Source organism: Dermacentor albipictus, chromosome 9, assembly GCF_038994185.2.
Source record: "Dermacentor albipictus isolate Rhodes 1998 colony chromosome 9, USDA_Dalb.pri_finalv2, whole genome shotgun sequence".
NCBI lineage: Eukaryota > Metazoa > Arthropoda > Arachnida > Ixodida > Ixodidae > Dermacentor > Dermacentor albipictus.
This window is the reverse complement of record NC_091829.1, coordinates 71,505,409-71,528,300: the sequence shown is the minus strand read 5'-3', so window position 1 is coordinate 71,528,300 and position 22,892 is coordinate 71,505,409. Positions and strand designations below refer to the sequence as shown.

At 45.5% G+C, this 22,892-nt stretch overlaps 2 protein-coding genes across 2 annotated transcripts in view; one reads left to right on the top strand and one right to left on the bottom strand.

The window, feature by feature from the left end:
- Positions 1-17,077, bottom strand: part of LOC135908586 (uncharacterized) — a 235,627-nt gene extending 218,550 nt beyond the window's left edge. Inside the window, exon 1 of the mRNA XM_070524706.1 lies at positions 16,712-17,077. Coding sequence (XP_070380807.1) covers positions 16,712-16,779 — 68 coding nt within the window. The 5' untranslated portion in view covers positions 16,780-17,077. The remainder of the gene's footprint in view (positions 1-16,711) is intronic.
- The window catches only part of LOC135908553 (receptor-type tyrosine-protein phosphatase kappa-like), a 127,632-nt gene continuing 110,529 nt past the window's right edge, over positions 5,790-22,892 (top strand). Inside the window, exon 1 of the mRNA XM_065440334.1 lies at positions 5,790-6,653. Coding sequence (XP_065296406.1) covers positions 6,605-6,653 — 49 coding nt within the window. The 5' untranslated portion in view covers positions 5,790-6,604. The remainder of the gene's footprint in view (positions 6,654-22,892) is intronic.

Below are 22,892 nucleotides of genomic sequence, written 5' to 3'. Positions count from 1 at the left end.
GAGAGAGAAAGCCCCACCGGCGGGCTTGTGTTGCTTGTAGCTAAACATTTCGACAGAATTGCCTGTCTGGTTGGGAAATTAATTAGGACTTGAGACTGACTCCAACCAAATTATTTGGTTGGAGTCAGTCTCAAGTCCTTATGTTGCTTGTGTACAACATTTTATTGCTTGAAATTGTTTTTTATGCTCTGCTGCTAACTTTGTGTAAGATGGTGATTCTTTCGCTTCCAGGTATAGCGCGTGTCGAAAAGTTGCGCCGCCTCGTGCAAACGAACAGTCATGGTGAACGGATCGATGCATTGATGCATCGCCTCAGAGATTGCCATCGCGTCCCGTAATCAGTGCCATCAGCACTCGTGGACAGTTTTTTAAAGAAGAGACCACGCAGATCGGAACAAATGGCTGTGGCTTAGCTAAGGTTAAGCCCAGGATGCGAAGCATACTAGCCTTTATTTTAGTTGTTGAACCACTGTTTAGCCTGGTGAACTGCTGTTGCTTGGCTATATTTGGTTCGGCTAGACGAAGAAACAACTCATGCAGGCGAGCGCACGAGCTGAGACCCGGCTATGTAGCTGCGCGGCCGCAAGCGAGCGCACGAGTTGAGCCTCCGCTTTTGCAGCTGTTATGACGTCATATGGTAGCTACGCGGCCGCGCGCGGCGCAGCAAGGAAGAGCGTGGTTGTGCGGCTAGTATGCTTCGCATAAAAATGGCCAGGCTTAGCTTGGTTAAGCCAAGAATGCGTTGCATATTGCGCGATTTGGGGCCCAGCTTTTCCTCCGGCAGTCGTGACGTCACGTCACGTGGTTGCGCTAAAGGTCAATGGTGGCTGCCCGGCCACGCCCAAGGGCTGAATTGAGTGATTGCAATATGCAATGCATAAAAATAGAAGCAACTTAATAACAAACATAGCAAACTTAAAAGAGAATAGACGCACATACGAGACGCGCAGCAATGAACAATGGCTCATACCCTCAATGGTAGCTACGCGGCCGTGGGCGGCGCAGCAAGGAAGAGCGTGGTTGTGCGGCTAGTATGCTTCGCATAAAATCCTGTCTTTGAACTCGCTATCTAGGGAAGCCACTACACGTTTAGACACTTCGAGTGGTAGGCTGAGTGCACCGCGAAATAGAAGCTTCTTGAAAAGTGGTAGACGTTCCCTTTAAATTAAGCAAAAGTGAAAAGCAATTAAGTAAAGATAAGTAAAAGTAATAACGTAAAAGTAAATGCACAGCATGCCGTGCAGCCATGCGAAAGGATACTTGCGAGGTTGCGTGCTGTGAGGCAACCTTTGGAAGCAGTAATCTCGTATGCTAATTACCTGTAGATTGACAATGGCTTAGCTTTCTCGGCGATATTTCTCGCACTGGTGATTTTTGCTTGATCGCCGCACCTCGAAGTATTTCAATAAATTCATTACAGCGTCGTCGACATTACTTGACTGCGAACATGAATTCTATGAAATTCCGAGAAATTACCGGCCCCCTGTACCTCTTGTTCAAGACCATAGTCAAGGGGAATTTGCCTTCTAAAACGAACGCAAACTGCAAATAACAGCGGAAAGGTCGCAATTAAGACTAGTTGTCATGCCAATCTTGCACTAAGCCATACTTAAAAAATAGTTTACCGTTACGTGGTACAGTGGCATTTCCTTCGTCATCCTCATACGTGGAACGACTACATGTACAGTCCCTGATGCGATGCCACTGACCTTGAGAGTATACCGAATCACTTTAAATAAGTGGTGCCGTGTACGCTCAGGTATACCGAAACACTTACGTATACCGACAGCGTATACCGTATTCGGTAAAAGCTGTCTTTAGCCTTGTGCAGTTAATCTTTAGCAAGAGTTATCAAGTAGCCCAAAATCAACATTGTGTTTATTACTTGCTTCTTGTATTATGCGCAGCCGACAGAATGCCGTTGAAATGTTATTCCACGACGTTCGGCGTTCGTGCACTTTTCGCGATGTTTGTTGCTAACTTACATCGCTTCTTGCAGTTTTGCAAATATTTCGAAGAAACTGCTTGAATGAAAGCGAACATTATCAGAACCGACACAATGTCTAATAAGCGCTGGCAAATATAGGTTACCGTTACGAACTGAAAGCATCATTGTGGCTTTTATTTGTGAGCGATTGCCGCAGGATTGACTAAATTTAGTTTAAAGGGTCCAGATGGAGTCTAAGTGCGTAGAAACTAAGGCAGTTAGACAACCTGCATAAAGGATACTCGGTTCAGATGCCTTTTCGCTGCTTGTTACTCGCTGCTTGCATTGGTCGACTGCGTCATGCGCAGCTGCCAGCGAGCAAATAAGCAAAAATGAAACGCGACCCAACCCGTCACATGCGTTGCAGAATTGCCGGGCAAGTTCCGTTTGAACGGCGTATCTCTCTGGCGCCCTGGCCTTGACTTCCGGCCGTAAGGGGGTCGGTCCGCTGCCACTCGATGCAGCGGGACAAGGAACTAACGCTGTAGCCCTCTTCGGAAACATCCCGGATGCACCGCCTAGACACAGCTCGGTTAGTCGTCGTTTTTTTTACCCGCCAAGTATGGGTGTCTAAAATGACAAAGCCGTCTCGGCTAAGATAACACCGTAGTTGCACAAATAAAAAAAGGGCCTGTCACTTAAGCAACCTTACGTGAGGCACGCGGAACAATGGTAGCGCATGCCGTGAGGGGGCTGTGACAACGTGACGTCATACATGAGGATATCGGAGTCAAGTCCACTTCTAGTTACCACGTAACCGTAATACGTGATGTCCTCAACAACTTTACTTTAATCACCCTTGATCACCCGTGCTCTAATTTGTACCAACCTTAATCCACCTTAACCCACTCTAACGCCACAGCGAGGAGGCCACGACGTGACGTTTGTAATGACAGACTCTGTAGGCACCCCTTTAGTGAGCCAGTACCGTGGAGCCACCGTGGCGTCGAAAAGGCGTACTCGTCTCAACCCCCGGAGACCCACTTAGGTTAGCTACCCAGACCTAAATATAGCAGATTTTCTTTTCAAAGCCATTAGTTTACTTAGTCCACAAGAACGTTCCTGAGAAACTTGAGGTCAATCCGAGCATTTGTGCGTACTTTTGCTCTTTGCGCGGTGGGCCATTTTTGGTACCATCGCTTGATAGCGCCGGATCTTGTGCCTCGTGGGACATATGATTCTTTCGCGTTATAAAAAAAAGTAACTATTTGACTTCAGAACTAAACTAGCTTACCGCAGAAGCGGCGAAAACAGTGAAACAGTGAAAGTTGTCGCGAACTGTTTTGAAAGTGTATAGCGTTGTAGCATGTACTACCTATGGAAGACTACGAGATTTCGTAAGCATGGTTGAGAAGGCGGGAAAATGTTTAGGGGCGGAAAACGTGACCGAGTGCCCCCACCGAACACTGCATCTCGACCAGGGGCCCACCAAGCAACGGCCCATGGTGGGCTCCGGATCGCTACGCAGCCGGCGAAGGCCCATCCGACGGCAGCCGGCTGGCCCGCAATCGGGCTTCCAGGACCTCCACTGTACCTCCACCTGCGGGCGCGGCTTCTGCAGAGAACCTTGCACATTTGCGATTCTTTCGGAGAACCCGAAACATGGGAGGACATATTAAAATTATGGGGTTTTACGTGCAAAAACCACTTTCTGATTATGAGGCACGCCGTAGTGGAGGACTCCGGAAATTCCGACCAACGTGCGTTCAGGAGGACAGTATGGTGGGCTGCATGGTACAGCTTTCTGTCAGACGTACCTACCCTGAACAAGGCATGCAAGAGGGCGAGGAAGAGAGGAAAGCGTCATTTCCGCGTTATTCGTGTCGCCTTGTGGGCCCCGTTTTGTATATACATCGTGGGAACATGCGACCCATGAGAACCAGTGTTTCTCAAACTTTTCCTGTACGTGACCGCCTTTTAGTAGGAAGAAAGCTACCGTGAGCCCCACTTCCCCATTTGCATATGCCTGCTAAGAAACTTACTACAATGACGCGGATTCATTTACGTTTTAGTTTGATTAAAAATACTCATTTATTCATGCATTTCAAACAGAAATATGTACCTACTTATTCGATAAAAGTATCTGCCAAAGCCATATTCTGTAGTTTTGGTGACACAAAACTGACTGCAGTTAGTTGACACGCCGTGTCCGTAAATCTCTTTTGTGGCGACAGGTATATATATATTTATATATATATATATATATATATATATATATATATATATATATATATATATATATATATATACAGTGAAAGCTCGTTAATTCGAACTTCAATAACTCGAATTTATGGATAATTCGAACTGTACGATTTGGTCCGGCCAAGCTCCACAGAAGTCTATGTATTAAAAACTCCGTTAATTCGAATGCGACAAGGTTCCCTCACGGATAATTCGAACTACGCTCACCTGGCACACGGCCAGAGAAACGCGCCTACTGCCTACACACAAGGCTGTATTGCCTCCGAAACGGAGAGAACGGCGAGAGAAGGCAAGATCGGAAAAAAATCTAACCGACGCGGGGTCAGCCAGAAGGCAGCGGCGGATGCGGCCTCTCCGTTCTACGTAACCTCCGAGACTTCTTGCCCGTTGCGAATCTCGGAGGCTTTGCACATCTTGTACAGCTGCTAATGTTGTGCGGAGATGGCACGGCAAGCGCCAAAACACTGCGAATCAAGTACGTCGCAGCTGCGCTTGCAATCAAGAACCAACGAATCAGGGCCTTCGCCACCTTCACATGTTCAGCGGTTTTGTCTCGGCAGTCTTCATCGGTTGTGCACCTCTGTTTTCAGCTTAGGAGGTATCAGCCGTCGCGATTCATTGTGATGGTGTTAAGCCTTGGCTGACGTTCGTTTCGGTGGACATCGGTGGTGTGGCACAGTCGGACCCAGAGCTTCGACTTGAACATGGCGTGTGCCCGCGGCACATACCATCACTTTCTGACGCTCCAAATTTCTGACATGCCCTATACTGCTTCCAATTCGCAGTGTACTGTTGCTCTCCTTCACTTTCGTTAGTTCGAAGTTTCGTTAATTCGAACTGAAGCGGCTTCCCCTTGCGGTTCGAATTAACGAGCTTTTACTGTATGTATATATATATATATATATATATATATATATATATATATATATATATATATATATATATATATATATGAAGTTCCACCCCCCATAAGACCCGGAAAAGGCTCATGACCGGCAGCGTGAGGCAACGCTGATTGAGACGTCAAGGTGTAACGAACTAGTGTGCAAGGAAGAAACCTGCACACTGTCCTCCACTTCCTCCTTCTAAAGTTGGACAAACTATTCTTTAAACCGTCTTTTAAGGCAGTGCAGTGCCTTTTCAATGGCCACCAATGGGCTAACGTATAACATTACCAAATTTCTCGCCGCTCGTAAAGTAAGATCACAATGAGCCTGCTTCATCTCAGACAGTGGGTAATACACATGGTGTGGGCAATATCCTTCTGTAACTCATTATTTAATTGAAATTACTTTCGCCAAATGCTACGTAAGCGACTGATATTCATGCCAGTTTTGTTATACAGTCTTTCGTACAAGAGAACCGTATACTGGCTGCGCAGTAAAAGTAGGTTTTTATACCAACTGATAGGAAAGCCCTCGAACCAGTTTCACATTCTCCGCACGCTGTCACTGAGGCCGCCATAAGCAGAGTAAAAACTTTTCTGTCGAGGCCGCAACTGGGACCGAAACCACCGGTAACCCCATCCTTGTTTTGACTGTCCGCCAAGCGACACCCGCGGCGTCCCACTACGTAGCACGGAATCCAGGAAGCGCGACGATTCTGCCTACTTCTCGCGTGCCCCGCACTGCAGCGGGTCCGCAGGACGTGGGGGCAACGAGTGGCAGCGGCGTTTGGTGACGTCATTTCCGCTCCGGAGACAGGCCGGGCGCCGAGCTATCTGTCTCTCCGGGAAACCGCGGCCCGCGAGCTTGCCGGGGAGCACGGCATCGAGACTCCACGTAGTAGCTGGTCCGCTCAGAGCCGGGCGTGTTACGGACACGCCGCCGAGGCGCGAGGACTGATCGCGGGGACCCCCCCTCCCCCTCCTTCTCTTCTCTCGAGTTAGCACCGCGTGTAGTCGCGCGAGCGGCAAGGGTCGACCCCGAGAGCGCCGACGAAGAGCTCAAGAACCGCGGCGACGGCCCCCGCCCCCGGGGCAGTTAGGGCAATTACAGCTCATCGCGGACCTCTTCTAGCTCATCCAGCGACACTCCGGGTGAGGGTGACGCCGGTGTCTGTTTGTCTGTGTGTCTGTCTGCGCTGTGCCCGAAGGCGCCAGTGCGGGACGCCCGGCGCAACTGGAGCAACAGATAGCAGCCAGCGAGTCGGCCATTGTCTCGTCGTCTTGTGGCGGGAAGATCCAGAAGGACCAGCTTCCTGAGCGTGCACCTCCTTCCTGCCCAGGACGGCGACAAAGCGTGTCTCGCGGTTCCTCCCTGCGCGTCGTGTGGTTCTGCGCGTTGTGGATGTGCGCCTCGCAGACCCTGTCGCTCCTTTTTCTTGGCCAGTGTATCTTCGGCTGAGCCCATTGAGTGGCAGGAAGGCAAGACCGGTAGTGAGCAGGATTAGGATGTGCCTCGTGCATCAAGCGTGATGTTCTCGCCGGGCGTAGTCCTGATACTTCTGGGTGCCTACGTCACGGGTGAGCTGTTCCACTGGCATCCTTGAGCACTTTCTGCTGATAAGTGTGAAGCTTTGTCGCATGCTAAATATGAAATTCTAGTTGCGGAAGTAGATAGTGAGGGACAGGAAATTTGGGGAAGAGGATTTTATCGAGTTGAAGTAATGGCAAATGGTAAGCGGTTGCAGCTGCAGCTATTGAAATGGCAAAAAAGTTGTTCCAATAGCACAGTTTTTACAACGAGCTCACGGAATCCATCATGCTAGATAAATAAACCTGACTTCGCCTGCAACAGCACATCAAAGCGACAGACGAGCGTTTCGAATGACGACAGATCGAAATTGGTGATGCCACGCGTCCAGGTTGGTGGGTTTGAAGCTCGCCCCGCCTATCATTTTTGTATCACTGTGTCACTGCTTATTTTGGCAGTTGTCCGCCAGATAGGATACTACGAAATGCAGATAATTCAGTTACGGTTTATATATTTTTTTCTATGTGCACCAACTTCCTCATGCAAGAAATAGTTCGATGGTTTCGTTTTGAAAGCTCGTTTGTTTCTTGCTTCCGCCGAGCACTTGCGAAGCTCCTACCGAGAAAAAATGTTTGCTCTGCAGCTATGTCATGGGAAAAGCGTGTTTGTGAGGCTCTTATGCTACTTGAAACGTACCAGAAAAACAAGTTTAGCGTCCGGTGTGCGCAATTAAAATGCGATAAAGTAGAAAGACCGCCAACAACCGCAGAAGCAGCGTTCGTGCAAATAAATATAGTTGAAGCTAATGCACGCAGTCTACTCGCGTTGTATTTCGGATATTTGCATACCTGGTCTTGGTGCAAATGAAGATTGTCCGATTTATTGCATAAATTTGTTCGCTCAATATGGGGCGGCACTTGAAATCCTACAAAACTCCATCCTCAACATGCAGCTCATGTGCCTGAACATTTCACCCATTCTTATCTAGCTTTATGAAAGTTCTAAAGATTGCAGGCCTTCATATCTTTGTCGCGCGACGAACGCAGATAGGTGTTGAAAATTCCAAGGAAAGACACGGGGGCATGTTAATGCAGCCTGGGAACGATTACAACTGCAGATGCTTTCTTTAGTTACGACCATAAAATACTGAAAGAAGAACGTATCATCGGCTACACATACTACAGTTGCTATGGCATTCTGCAGTTCAGTTCTTGACTCACTTTGTTGCAAAGTCAGGTCACAGCACCGACGTAACTACTTGTGTAATTGTTCCGTGATTCTGTAACAATATTCTTCGACCCTACTTTTAAAGGGTTTGAACGATTGAAGAAACATGGAAAGTGAATGTGAGGGCTTGCTAGAGATATTGCTTTATAAGAGTCACTAACGTCCCGTATCGGTACTATAGTTTTGTCACGATCACGCCAGCGCCCTGAAAACAACAGTTATCATTTTCTCCACTGTCTACAAATTCAACTGAATGGTGTCGTTCGTAGGGATTCAATAGCACAGTGGCGTCTGAGCCTTTAATATGGAGCCACTTAGCCACACATTCCTTTTTCTGCCATAGTGTCGCAACACATGCATGGCAGTTTAACCATAAAATACTAGCCTCTTCCTTTTTAATTATTTTGTTCTCTCTCTCTCACCTATCGCATTCCTTTGCCCCTTCCCCGGTACAGGGCAGCCAATCTTTGGTTAACCTCCCTGTATTTCGTTTGCCTCTCTCTCTCTCTCTCTCTCTCTCTGGCCTTTCCGTTTCTCTGAAGGCTTGGGGAGGTACATGAGGTGAACAAGAGAAGTTTTGAAGTAGCCCAGGCCAATTAAGAAAAACATTAGCTGGGTAATTTCGTTATCCTTCATTTGCTGACATGTTTATTATACCTCATTTGTGCTAATAATGATGTGTTGCATGAAAGGTTAGTTGCTCAGTTGTCATGCCCAATACATCAAGTCTGCGACGACTGTCTCGAAAAGTAGCCAGGCATGAAGCACTGCATGATGTCGACTAGAAGGTCATTCTTTAAAAGAATTATGCGTGCAGAAGAAAAAGAAGATACGTTTACTCAATGGCACAATCAGCCTGAAAAGCTTACGTGGCCGAGCTTCTGAGGATAAGTGTAACTTCAACGCAGCCAGTCCCATAGCCATAAAACTATGAAAACAGTTCTTTACGCCAGACCAGCACATCCTGTCAATCGAAATACCACGCTTCGTGCTTAGGCTACGGGCATAAACATTTTAACAGGTTCCACGTACTGTACGTCAGCTTTGAACACTGACCATAAGTTAAGAAGTGGGTAGACTGCTTTTTTTTTGTCTGACACGTGATGACAAGCTCCGCGGTCTTGATGATGGAATACTCGAGAGTAGTACGGTATAACTTACGCACGATCAGGCGCTTTCGTAAGCCGAATCTAGCAATAGAAGTTCGGCGTAAGCTTTCTGTTTTGTAACAATGGTGATGAACGAACAGTCATAGATTCGAGTGTACTTCATAGGTTTTATTTCGCATAAGATTGCGTAATAATGCCTATTCGTGTTCTCATTCTGGCCTATCTTATGCCTACCGAGTTTTAGTAATCAAACGATGTAGGTCGTCGTTTCATGCGATGTAGCCGAAGCCATGCTTGGCGTGATCAGTAATCCTGTCTGTGGGAGCTGGCTGCCAGGCGTTATTACGTCAAGTACGTCAAAGTACCATTGTGAAATCATGGGGCAAATTACACAGCTGCTTATTGTGTGATCCTTGTTGAAAACTCCTTACTAAAGTGATCTGCGCGTGTTTCCGATAAAAATATTTAATTTTAAGTAATATCAGGGCTTATTAGTCGATCGTTAAGCTGTTAAAAAAACACTGTGAACGAAGTTCGTTTTTGCGTTAAATTACGCATTTGTCAACACTTCCTAAAGAAGGTAACTGTATAAGTGCATCTTTCTCGAACATAATTCATTTCGCCTGATTAAAACCGCCTGACTCATGACTTTTATACTTCTAAATCCGCCCCAATGACGTAAATGTCTCGACAAAAAAAAGAAAAACAAAAGAAAGTAACAGCGCATCTAAGAAAGAAAAATAAAAAAAACACCAGCGCTTCACGGTGAAGTAGTCATCCATTATAATGAAAAGAGCGGCAGTCCGTAGTTGAAAAGTGACTTGTCGCTCCTCGTTTTTTTTTTCTCAAAGCCGCCAACAACACGTGCAAGGATAATCTCCGCCTTGACGCTTGCAGCCTTTCGGCGCTTACCAGCGCCTAGGCCAGAGCCACTACGCCACCACGGCGGGTTTTGTGCAGTGTCGGTAGCCTACACGTAAAATTCGAAAATTGAAATCAGTGTCAAAGCAACCCTCATATACAATGAAATGCAAGAAATAAAGCCGAAAGTGTACTTCGCAATACTCGCAAGACAAGCTCGATGCATATGCGATTCATTTTAATTTGTTGTCTGTTTGAGGGCCCAAATACGCTGTTTACATGATAACGCACAATTTACTTTCGCAAGCATGTTTAAGAATATTATCCTCCATCACCTTCTCTTCTTGTTCATGTGCATTTTCTCCATCAGATAGACGGTGAACACATCCCCAAGTGAAATTGTGAGTAATTTAAAAGTTGTACTTGGTTCTCCACATGCAGTGAACATTCAATAGGCACTTGAGCGTGTAATATTACACAAAGGTTTCTTCGCGTGAACATCCTGGATGTATGAAGCAAATGAAAATATCCAATTTATCGCCTAGTTTTGTTCGCAGGACGCTTCATTCACTGCATTTACAAAAGAAGGCGTCATTGTTGTTATTTGACGCATGGGTAAAAAAATAAGGGAGCAACTTATTTCCAGAAATAATCGGTCAGTGCTATATAAGTTTGCAAAACTGGCTCATTAGGTTATCATTTCAGTTAGGAAGACGGGAGACTTTCAGCCGCAGACAAAATAACCGACGAAGAGTGGCAACTGGTTACTTAACTCGGCAGGAAAAAGTTTAGGTTTAGCTACGTGGTGTTTAAGGTGCTTCTCACCAGGCCACATGGCAAATTTCGGTTATACGCTACAAGTTGTTACGTGCCCTTTAGAGAGCCTTCTACCGCAAGAATTTTTCTAACTGGTTCATCCATAGGCGAGACAGAAATATTTCAGAGCCGCGAACCCGTGATTCAAGGGAACCGAGCGTCACCACAAACACAACACTCTTCCACTTGCCCCCATCAAGCGAAATTCCTTCCCCGCGTCCTCCCATACCGGAACTAGAGGATCGCATGACGCGCAGTGGACGATTTTGAGCGCTGTGCACGAGAACACGTGACAAGCGGTATAAGTGCGACACGAACACCGATACGGACGCAGTAGAAACACAGTAGAAAACGACATAGTTCCGCTCTCTGCTCGCGCGACTACACAGCACATAGGAACAAGCAGACGACACGGAAGTACATCTCTCTATAGCTACGGTACGAAGCAAAACGAAGAGAAACGGACATTCGGTTTGCAGGTTTTATTATTACTCTGAACGTTAATTCGTCTGCTGAAGCAACAGCTCAAACAATTAATAGACGTGCCTCGAATAATTCTCAAAGTCACGTGCCACCGTGTGTGACGTCACAGCATTGCCATGTACGTAAGCGCACTCGTGCGATATGCGTCAACTCGACGGCTGGGAGCACGGCACCCGCGAGGAGGAGGGCAAACGGGCTTTGATTTAAAATGTAAGGTCCTTCCGCGGCGCGCGGGAATGTGATTCTTAGCAGACAGGATCGTTAGAGTGCATTGCATGCACTGCGCTTGTCAGCTCAATATAGCCAGTCATGGTGAGCAGCCCTTTAACTACGTAGCTTGAAACAATTGACATATTGTATACAACATCGCATGCGACCACCCTTTGTCCAAGAAGTGTTTTTTTACAGCTTATTTAGTTATTTATTTGTTTATTTACGCCATCAGAACTGGAAATCATTACAGCGGCTGTTGGGTTATGCCAGATAGACAAATAATACAATGAATAAAGAGCAACTTCTTAATCATACCACTTCAGAATGTGGTCAATGGCAAAAAGGGCATTGCATAAAGTTCCAGTGGATACCTGGCCATGCCGGCATTTCGGGAAATGAAAGAGCGGACGAAGCTGCCAGAAATGGACTCCAATACCGCAAATTCAGAAGAGCATACTTTACAAAAGCCGACGCTTCAACCATGGCAAAAAAATATGCCTATCAAGAGAAAAACCGCATCTTGAATCTGCCGCTTCACCAAGATAACTTCCTACGTTACATTGATCCAGAAATGAGACCGAAAATTCCACGACCACTTCCTCGACACTTAGAGACATTGTACCATCGTCTTCGACTGAACGTGGCATATACGAACAATTATCTGTACCGCATAGGACTTACCACTAACCCATACTGTGATAACTGTCGCAACTTAGAGACAATTGAGCACATATTACTAGAATGCCCCGCGTACCGCGACGAGAGACAATTTTTTGAGCACCAAATGGACATGATTCGCCACGAACCGTTAACATTACCCAGCATCTTAGGTCCAATGCCCGGCCCATCAAAACAGCGACGGGTTTTGGATTTACTGTTCAAATACCTGACAGAAATTGGTCAAATAGGAAAACTTTAAAAATTGCATCCTTCCCATACAAAAGCCTAAGTTAACCCGCCATGTCACGTGTAAAAATTAGTATCAGGTCCACTCGGACATTTCATATTTATTTTTATCCTTTTTTTTCTCCCACTCTTTTCTGGAATCTTTTAATCCCATTCCCCATCCCTATACAGAGTAGCATGCCAGCGGTTATATACGCGCCGGCAAAATTCTCTGTTCTTCTAATAAAGAGCCCTCTCTCTCTCTCTCTCTCTCTATAAATAAATAAATAAATAAATAAATAAATAAATAAATAAATAAATGAGTATGCAAGAGGAAGGCACCTGGATGCAGTTATACAGTACTACCTGATGTTGCAAAGAATTAAAAGGTAACGTAGTCAATAATTAGGAAATTCAAGTTACACAACGCTAGTTAACGTTGCGCGAGACTTTCGATTACAGGGATCCTGCCGCGGTGGCATAACGGCTGTGGCGCTGCGCTGCCAAGGTTGAAGGTCGCGGGATCGAATCCCAGCAGCAGCAGCCGAATTTACATGGGACGCGAAATGCAAAAACGCCCGTGTCGCGTATATTGCGGGCTCGTTAAAAATTCCCTGGTGGTCAAAATTATTCCGGAGTCCCCCACGCTACGGTGTGCCTCATAATCAAATCATGCGTTTGGCGTGTAAAACCCTAGAATTCAATTCGCTTACTAGTATAGTTTGGGATTTTTGTGCGAAGGAAATTCTACTCAATCCGTATCCGAGGTAAAAAAAAGAGTGTAAGAAAGATGCATCATGACAAGGTTGGATGCCTCCTTTATAAAGGTGATCAATAAAATGCGATATATGTTGCAATGGAGATATCAGTTGAGAGGTGGAAATTCCAGCTTACTTTTATTTGCTTTGCGAGTAGCAATTCAATCACCTTTTAACGTACCAATTGAGCGGAGAAATCTGAAGTTCTAATGCGGCAATAAGATTATCGGAATCCCATACTCTTTTGAATACGCAAAACTTATTATTTGAGTTTTGAGGGCATACTTTGCAGAATAATGCGCGGGAAAAGTTTTAAATTGTTTATTATTATTACGGATACAAGGAATTCTTACTTCAACGGCCCGATGGAAACATTTTCGCTGAACACTTTGCTGGATTCTGTAAAGTGGCACACAGGTATGGGGATTTTTTTGGGTTGTTTGGTTATATCTTAATAACATTTCAGCCATACAGTGAGGAAATAAAAATAGAGAAGAAGAGTACTTCTGTAATTCAGTTTGCAGCGTAGCGCTTTGTAATATTCCGCTACACACGACTCTAGCATCTTCTAACTTATTTTCTCTAACTGCTCGTGTGATCCATGGCGCAGTGCTGAGAGTACACTCTGTAGGACTGCCTTGGAATCACAGAAGACTGACCATGCATGGCGTGGTTCCTCCTGAATGAAATGAAGACCCGCACGCAGGGCTACCAGTCGCAGAGATCAGAGAAGTCCACCATCCCATAGTTGACGAAGGACACGATATAATATATCAGTGGTTGCCTAGTCACTGCGGCGCACCTGGCAATGATCGAGCAGACACAGCTGGCCGATCTGCCCACGACGGCGTCAACTGCCTTGCCATTTCTCTTTCGGGATCCGACGCAGCGAAAAAACTTTCCGCACTTGCGCGTGGCCTGACATTAGCTCAGTGGAATTTATCCGAGTTCAGAAGTGCACGCCTTCATTCCATAGACCCTAATGTACAGCTCCGTATTCCGCCCGAGCTTGCACGACGTGACAGCACCCTTAAGTCCGACTATGGCTTGGAGTAGCATTTTCAAATGCGTACTCTTTCCTTATCGGAATGGCCAACAGCCCACTTTGTGACTTCTGCGGGTGCAATGAAACAATCGCGCACCTACTTCGTTAGTGCTCTCGTTCCAACCCGCAAAGAGCAGTCCTCTCAGCCACCCTAGAGAAACTGGACAAGCGCCCTATGACAGAAAACAATATCCTTGGAATCTGGCCTACGTGAACAACAGCGCGATCCGCTATGAAGGCGCTGCTTCGGTACTTAAAGGACAAGGGACTTTCTGGCAAAATGTGACTACACTGCGTGACTTAGGATTGTACGGTGACACTGCGTAACGCTAGGAACGCCTTTGCAGGCTGCGTGACAGCGCCCACAGAAACAGTTTGCGTGTACGTGCGTGTGTGTATGGTTCTTTTTAAATTTTTTATCCTTCTCTCTCTCACCTATCGCATCCCCTTGCCCCTCCCCCAGTACAGGGTAGCCAACCGGAGATAATCTCTGGTTAATCTCCCTGTCTTTTATTTGCCTTTCTCTCTCTCTCTCTCCCTTCTCTAATTGTTATAGAATGCCATAATTAAGCATTTCGTGATTGTTTAGCCAGCCAGACGCTCTTCTGATTAACAACCCTGCCTTCTCCTTTTCTTTTCTACTCTTCCTTCCCAAGCAATTTTACAAACGTATCCTACCAACAAATAGATTACTCAAAGTCGAACTTTACGGAAAGGTTTAGCTAGGTGGTTCCTATGCCACGACATGGGAAATCAGTAAATATTATTCTGAGGAACCACTGCGCCGAATTTCACGAGGTTTGTTGAACAACAAAAAAGTTATAACGTAGTAATTTCAGGACGCGAACTTTTCATATATGCTGTCAACCTTTCTTTACAAAAATTTATAAACCTAGCCAAACTTTAAAATAATAGAGCCCTGAAGTACACAACACTCTACCTTAGCAATGAAAAACGGCATTGCAATTTTGTCAAGAGAGCCTAATAATACTTATGATATACAATACGCCACCCTCAAGTCCACCACTCATTTGTGAAATTATGCAAAAAAAAAAGAGGTGAGGCGTGCAGACAGGACACAAGAATAGAGACATCGACAACACCAAAGCCCATTCGTATTGTCCACTCCTCTACTCTTGCGTCCTGTCTGGATGCCTCACCTCTCTCTTTTTTTTTCTTTGAATAATGAATCCTTGCTAACTAACTCAGCTTTCTGTCGTTCTCATTTCTGAATATAGCATTTGCAAAATCCTTACAAACATTGGAACAAATATACGTAGGTTGCAAATCCATACATCAAATTTGTCCTCCTTCGATGGTTGGAAAGATCCGAATAGCCTAAATGGGATATTCGTTTTTGATTGTTAGTGACAGATTTCTAAACTTCGTGTTTCAGTTTACTTCATCAAAGTTAGATTTTCAGCATATTTTCTAAAATCTTACATGCGCTAAATCAATGTTCTGCTTGTTGCGGTCACTGTAATCTATATTTCCTTAAATGCAACAAATTTCATTTACATCAGTTGAGTGATTTTGTCATAAAACAATTTCTGCGTTTTACATGCATTTAAGGATTCAGCATCACCGACAGTCCCGAACTAAGGCTTCCTTTTAAACAAACCATCGCACCGGTTCTATAGACCACTTTATGCGAGTCCCACTACTTTGCGACCTCATAGCCGTCTATCATCCTGTGCCAAGCTAGTAAGTAGCATCGCTCCACGGAGGGCTCACAGCAAACGCGCTTCTCAAGACGATTCGCGAGCTTTCACTGTTTCACGAGAGGTCTCAGTAAGTATTTGTGATTGGGGAACTTCTTAGCGTGCTGTTACTAAACTCCGAACTTCGCTATAGCCGGAATATCGAACGGCGATGCGCCTAAGGTGCGGACGCAAGTCTGCCCTCGATTGAAAAAGGAGGCGAGTCAAGTGTCAGCATGGTCGACAGGTAACATACTACATGTAAGACGTTATTATCTTATATCTAGCTTTAAACTCTATTGTGTTAAGACTCAGGTGACAACAATCAGATATGTCTCCGTGTGGCACACGGTGTGCCGCACCGCCGTAGATCGCTGTCCAGGCGATTGGCGAAGCTCCGCGGAAGTACGCTTTGCCATAGCTTTCTTGCTCCAAAAGCCTTTGCGGTATGCTTTTGTAATTATTGTTCACCTGGCACCCGGAGATAAAATTTCACAAAATAAGGAACAGTAAAACACCTCGGCCGCAAGGACCGTTAACATGGAGTACTACCGGAGATAACCTCGCCACAATGGCTGCGAACATGTCACGATCGACCAGGCGCACGCGACGCGTTCAAAGAATGCGTACTTTTAGCTCTCAAGGGGCGCCTGTGCAAGGGCACCTCGCCTACTCGAGAGAGCTGAGAAATGAGCAACTACGTTTTGCAGCAGCATTGCGTGACGTCGGCCACACAGCTTGCCGACGAGATTCAAAAACGGGGGAGAGTCTATGTTAACTGTGGGTGGCCGGCACACGGTATAGGCACGGCCTGGCGACAGAGCAAAAAATGAACACACCTCCATTTTCTTCGTCAGCGCATACTGTCTTCCCAACACATTCCCAGCTAACTTCCACCAGAACATTTGCTGCCAAGCATGATAGAACATATTCGCCCCGAACAATGTGCGTGCACGATGAAATAGTTGACTTCGACCGTTCGCCGCATAGTTAAGACAATCGAATACGCACATTTCGTTCATATCCCAATTTGACTGTGTGTGCCGAGTTCCTCGCCTTGCGCTCGCTGGAAATGACATCTTCTGAGCAAACACCTGACGAAGCCGATGGCGTCCAGTCCTTTCTGTTAACGTTGGCGATTCGAAGCCGACGTGCGTCTGAAACCGTAGAGGCGGTTGATTCACTTCACATTAGCTTCCGAAAGTTAATTTTGTAGCCGAATGCAGCACAGCGGTGGCCTTGTTAACCTCGAGTCATCTGACATGCCAGCACCAACACAAGAAACACGTTAGAATCGCGGAAATTCGCAATGACACCGATGCCGTTCCAAGCTGCCGCTGGGAGAAACGACGATAAACACATACCGCGGTAGCGAGAAGGCGGCGACATGCTCTGGTTTGAGGGTATGCGTTCCCCCTCGCCGATGAAATGGTCTATAGGAAACCCACGAAATAGAGCGTTGGTGCATACGCATGTCCGCGGCCAAACTGGTGCACAACTAAAGACGAAATGAATCCAAAGAAAAGAATGTTGAACCGAAGCTTCGCGGGATTAGTTATCTCGGCCATCACGCCCGGAATGCCGATGTACTGCCTGGCCCGATACGTAGCAAAACTGTCGATTCATTGCCACTTGAGCAAGTAGCTGGCCGTCTTCGACCTGACTCTGATACACAAGCACGCCCGTGTCCAAGTGCCGAAGTGAAGCGACGATCTCAAGGTGTGCTTCTTTTTACTGCGTTTTCATTAGTTCTGCGTCATATGACGCGTACTAGCAGGTCTTTCGACTTCTCTAAAGTCGATACGAAACGTGGTGGCAGAAAACGAAAACTGGATGAAATGCCCCTAACTCCTAGGTATGGAATTGCGACTACAACTTGAAAGGCGCAGTATTGCCGTATCCGATTCCGTGCGAATACAGAAACTCAATGCGTATAGTGCCTTACAGTACAGCTACACAGGGAAACACAGACGTCTAGCTTTAAAAACATACATAGTATTTCGCATAAGTTTTGTATATCGATGACTTAACTGCCAGAATAAAAACCATTCTGCTGCTGCATGCCTTAATGTTTAAAATATTGTTTTGAACAGAAATGTTGTTCCGTAGATTAGACATATATTTGGCTCGGTAAATATGTTATGAAGGAAACATAACTTGTGCTTTGCCCCAGTATGAATTACCGAGAGTAAAGAATTAGCACATCACAATGATTTATTTATACTGAAAGAGAAACTTAAGCTAGGAAAAGAACACTTGAAGGGGCTGTATTTTCTTCTCTGTTTTAGAAGATAACCGGTAGAGACTGTGTTTCTGCTAGCCGCACAAAAATTGTCGTGGATTCACAAGCACTCAAAGTGTACAAGAAGAATTAGGCGTTCTTCTTAGTCAATTATTATAAACTTTATTACACTATACAATAATGCAGTTCATCAAGGCTTTAAGTTCACTCCAAACTTGAGCGTTTCTCTTGTTCGAACGCGACGAAATATCGTGTTCATAGCGAGCATTGTGGCGCAATGTGTTTGTAATATACACAGACAGTGACGAATCCAATGTCATCAATAAATTTGTTTTTATATTTCTGTGTTAGGTATTGGTATTTTCCGATTTCCTATGTTTTCTGTATCGATATTTAAGATTTTGATTTTGGTATTTCGAAAGCATCTTAATTTTTTCGAATGCCCACAGCGTGGCATTTTAGAAAAAGAAAAAACAGCAGTACTGGACGACCAAATCTTTCACTTGTACTGCAGGTACCATGGTTTTCTAGATGAGAACGTTATGGGTTGCTGCAATGAACAGTATGTTTCACCACATAACAAACTTTGCAGTGACGTGCGATCAATCAGTTTAAATTTTACGTTAGTGCCATACACCCTACGGTTCAATGCCATCGCAGAACCATCATTTTGTCCTGCTTCCAACATTTTAGAAAGGACGTTTTAATACAGTCCTCCTTCATAGCGCCCTAACCTTTCCAAGGCGTTTAGCTTTGTATCACCGACATTGGACTCGCTAGCACGGCTGTGGGATTGGAGATAACAACAACGTATTTTTTTCTTTATTTGCTTTGCACTTATCACGCACCTTATGGAGGAGAAGTGCGCGCATGCTTTGAATCTCGCTATATAACAAAGTTGATTACATTTTACATATTGCACAAACAACACGTATATGTATCATAGTTTTGTTCACAACTTTCGTCTAACGCTTACCAAATATTCCAATAGATTTGGTTCTACATAGAGCAGCAGCTGTTTTCTTCTTGTTCTCGTTGTAATGTTATGCATTTCTTGTTATTGGGAGGCATTTGGCAATGGTAATATGTGCAACATGTTTCACTGTAGCGTGAGGATTCGGTATTGAAAATAATTCGTGAATTTTAATATTGCAACGTTTGGTCAATTTCTTTTGTATTTTTTTTCTGCAACCTCGCCAATCCCATCAGTAACGCCATTGTCATAATATTGTATGTACCGTGGCTGCTATCTATTGTAACGACTATCCTGGTCCAGTCAAGATTAAAATGCTGCATTTAGACAAGCTAACCACCTGGAATATGTCTATTTAGTAAACCGACCAATTAAAAAGCTGCCGCACAAATGTTTCTCTTGTTAGTTCAACTTCCTGGTTCAAGTTTTATTTATTTTGGTTGTATACATTATAAGAGGATCAATGAACCTTATTACATTCGGAGGTTCTAGAGTTAGGAAACTAGTCGTACAAAAGATAGACTGATATAGATGTTTAGAATAATTTACTACTAAAACTGCCCGTGCCCATTTCTTTTTCTAGTTAAAATCAAGAAAAAGAAATGGGGCATGTAATGAGGAGGGAAGATAACCGATGGTCATAAGGGTTACGGACTTCATTCCAAGAGAAGGGAAGCGTAGCAGGGGGTGGCAGAAAGTTAGGTGGGCGGATGAGATTAAGAAGTTTGCAGGGACGACATGGCCACAATTACTACATGACCGAGGTTGTTGGAGAAGTATGGGAGAGGCCTTTGCCCTGCAGGGGGCGTAACCAGGCTGATGATGATGATGACGCAAAACTCACGCAAAACAGTGAGCTGCTTCAGAAAAGAAACGACTTCATCGGTTGGAAAAAGTTATTGCATTCCTTAAGCCTACATCATGCTTTATATTGAGATATTCTAGAATCTTCTGGCTTATAGACGATTTTAAATTTGATTCAGGGGCGCCGCCATCTTGCGCTGTTACACAAATAATTTCTAAGTATTACGATAAATGAAGACACGTAACATGGTCGGGGAACGCTGTATGCATTTATGTAATTATTTTGATGTTTGCGAATCGGCTGTAGTAACGCGTATGTTTCGTTAAAGATAAAAAACAGCAGCGTTAACAGCACAAGATGGCGGCACCTAAACGCTTCCGAAATGTAGTCTACATAGCAAGAAAATTTTCAGCCTTTCCGCAATCATGCGCAGTGCCTCATGTGACCTTTCTTACGTCCGCAACGTAAACAAATAATAAAACGTGCATAACACAAAATCTACACCGCGCAATGTTACTTAAACTTACCTACTTTAATGACAGCGTACGATATCGCTAACTGTGACTTTTGTAAAACACGCTTAAGACACTTTTAAGCAAACCAATATAATCTTAGTAGCCTTCTTCGTCTTAAGGCTCTATCGACTGCATTTTGAATACTGGCAATATATCCGTCTATTCGGAACTTACCGAGTCGTACTTCGTTTTCTTTTATTTCTTTGAAGTTTCTCTTTAGTTTCTCAGAATAATTTAATACTCTATATAGCCAGACCGAAACCCTGCATAAAACTGTAGATCCTTCCATAATATTTTGAATGAACTAGAATTTAATTAAATGTTTCGATGGTACCTTTCCATGGGCCTTTTTTTTAGAGCGCAGCTCTTTGGCGTCCGTTCCTGGGTTTCGCGTCGTCGTCGGCGTTGTCGTCGGCCTCGTAACCAGCTCCGCCCCCCTTTCATCCCCCCAGCGCTAGCAGCGACCGACTGATACCGCTGGATGCCGCTGACGCCGCTAGAGAGTCAAGATAACGTGACTGCATAGAACACCGTCGCCGCCATGCAGAAAGAGGAGGAAAGGGTCCCCCCCCCCCCCCCTGTTCTTGTGTGGCGGATAGGGTGCTCTTCAGTTGCCGACGCGCCGGTTATTTCACGTAAGCCCCGGCACGTCGACGAATACGTGACCACCTTCCCACGGCTAGACCTGGTTCTTAGCGCTGCGGAAGCGAGGGTATCATAGTGTTTGTGTCGGCATCGGCGGCGTTGTCCCTGAAACCAACTCCGCAGCTGGGGTTGACTCACTATCGGCGTCAGCGGCATCAGTCAGTCGCTGCTATCTCTTCCCTCCTCCCTTTATCGTGTTGTCCGCTTGCTGCGCGCGCTTCTGCCCCCATCGTTTGCCGCTAGGTGTACACGCCGCCCCCCTCCCCCCTCTTCCTGCGAGTATATATCAGTCTATTTCTCCGACCACAAAGCTTCCTTCATGACTGTCAAGAACTGTTAGTGGAGTCTTTGTTAAAGGAATACTTGTGAAAAAAAAAAATTCTGTGATAGCGCATGCATGTGTTCCTCGATTTCTTTGCCTCAATCTATCGAAAAGGTGAAACAGCTTATTTGCTGCGCTCAAATTTCGCATTAGGAAGTAACGTAATCGTCGGTAATTTTTTTTTCTTGATGAAAGACTCCGCAAGCTCAACACAACTCCTAAGGCTTGAATTACGCTCCATATAAACGAAGACTGAATACATTCACATCAAAATGTGTTGAAGGCGTGCTCACCCGTGTGTTCAGCCAGTTCCGCTATTTATGACTAAAAACTGCAGGAACTAGAGGTGTTCCTCTAAGGGCGTAAGTAAGTGTGAACCTTTTTTTTTCCACTTTCAGTTTTAGTTTGTTATTATTTAAACACAATGAATGGGTAAAAGACAATATACAGACGAGGTTTCCAAAGCCAAAGTCAAGTGCAACGGGACCCTCCTCGCATAAGGCCGATGCTTATTCATGTCTATTACTTGTCTATGAGGAACTAGAGAACACAGAAGGAATCCCCTGTGGCGTCATGGCAGCCGAGTGTAATCGTCAATTTCTCAAGCGAAGCAGGAAGTTCAGCATGGTCGACATTTACAGCGCGTGGCGTAGCGCCCCTCACTGTCGCACGGCCGTGACCCTAATTTCGGCGAGCATACGCAAACGAGCAAACAAGTCGTCTTGTTTCCTGTCACACTTGCGCGCTACCGAAAACGGGGCTTCCTGTACCGGCGCCGAAGCAACAGGCGATTTCAACTCTACAAATAAACAACAACAAAAAAAGCAATCGAGCACGTAGTACTTCTTTGTTTAGTACTCCCGTGACAACTGATGCATTGGAAATACTTGATGCCACGTGAAGGCGTCAACGTGCTTCGCATTGAGGCGATACTTCTCGATGGAATGAGGGAAGCGAGCCAGCTGTGGTTACACATGTTACAACCGAAATAGATGTCGTAATGTATACTACACATTTACACTCGAATATTATATGAGTGCTTTCCCGTGTCCACGCTATTTGCTAAGGCAGTAGAAGACGTGCTTGTCAAAAAATGTCCACGATGGCTCGCAAAGAAAGCCTCGCTTAAGGACGGTTGCGCAGGACATGCAGGAAGCCAGTGAAACCTGATGGGTTCTCGCATGTAGCACAATCACACACTTCCTGTTAAGTCAGCGCGCGTGTGCCCCCAAATGTACGCCTAGAGTGTACTCTCGTGCACTATTGTGCGCCGTGGGAGGTGGCCGTCGTGCTCTCTGCCGTCGTGCCCCAGTGATACTGAATAGAATGAGCAGCCGGTCACTTCGGATGGTCCTCTTAATCCGAGCGGAACTATTACAGAGGCGCTCTAGGCCCAAGTAGGATATATCATGCGCCAACCGAACAGACGGCTGCATCAGTGAGGGCGAAGAAAGCGAGAAGTGAGAGGAACTTCAGGGTGACGTGGCTAGCACCGCGGCCACCTCCCACGGCGCACAATAGTGCACGAGAGTACACTCTAGGCGTACATTTGGGGGCACACGCGGCACGTTGCGGTTTACGAGATCGATAATCATCGTGGTCGAGTGCAGAGCACCCATTCGCCAGCGCGACTAAGGGAACAGGTTGGATCACCTGCGAATGGAGTTGCGTCAGATGACTTTTAAGCGTA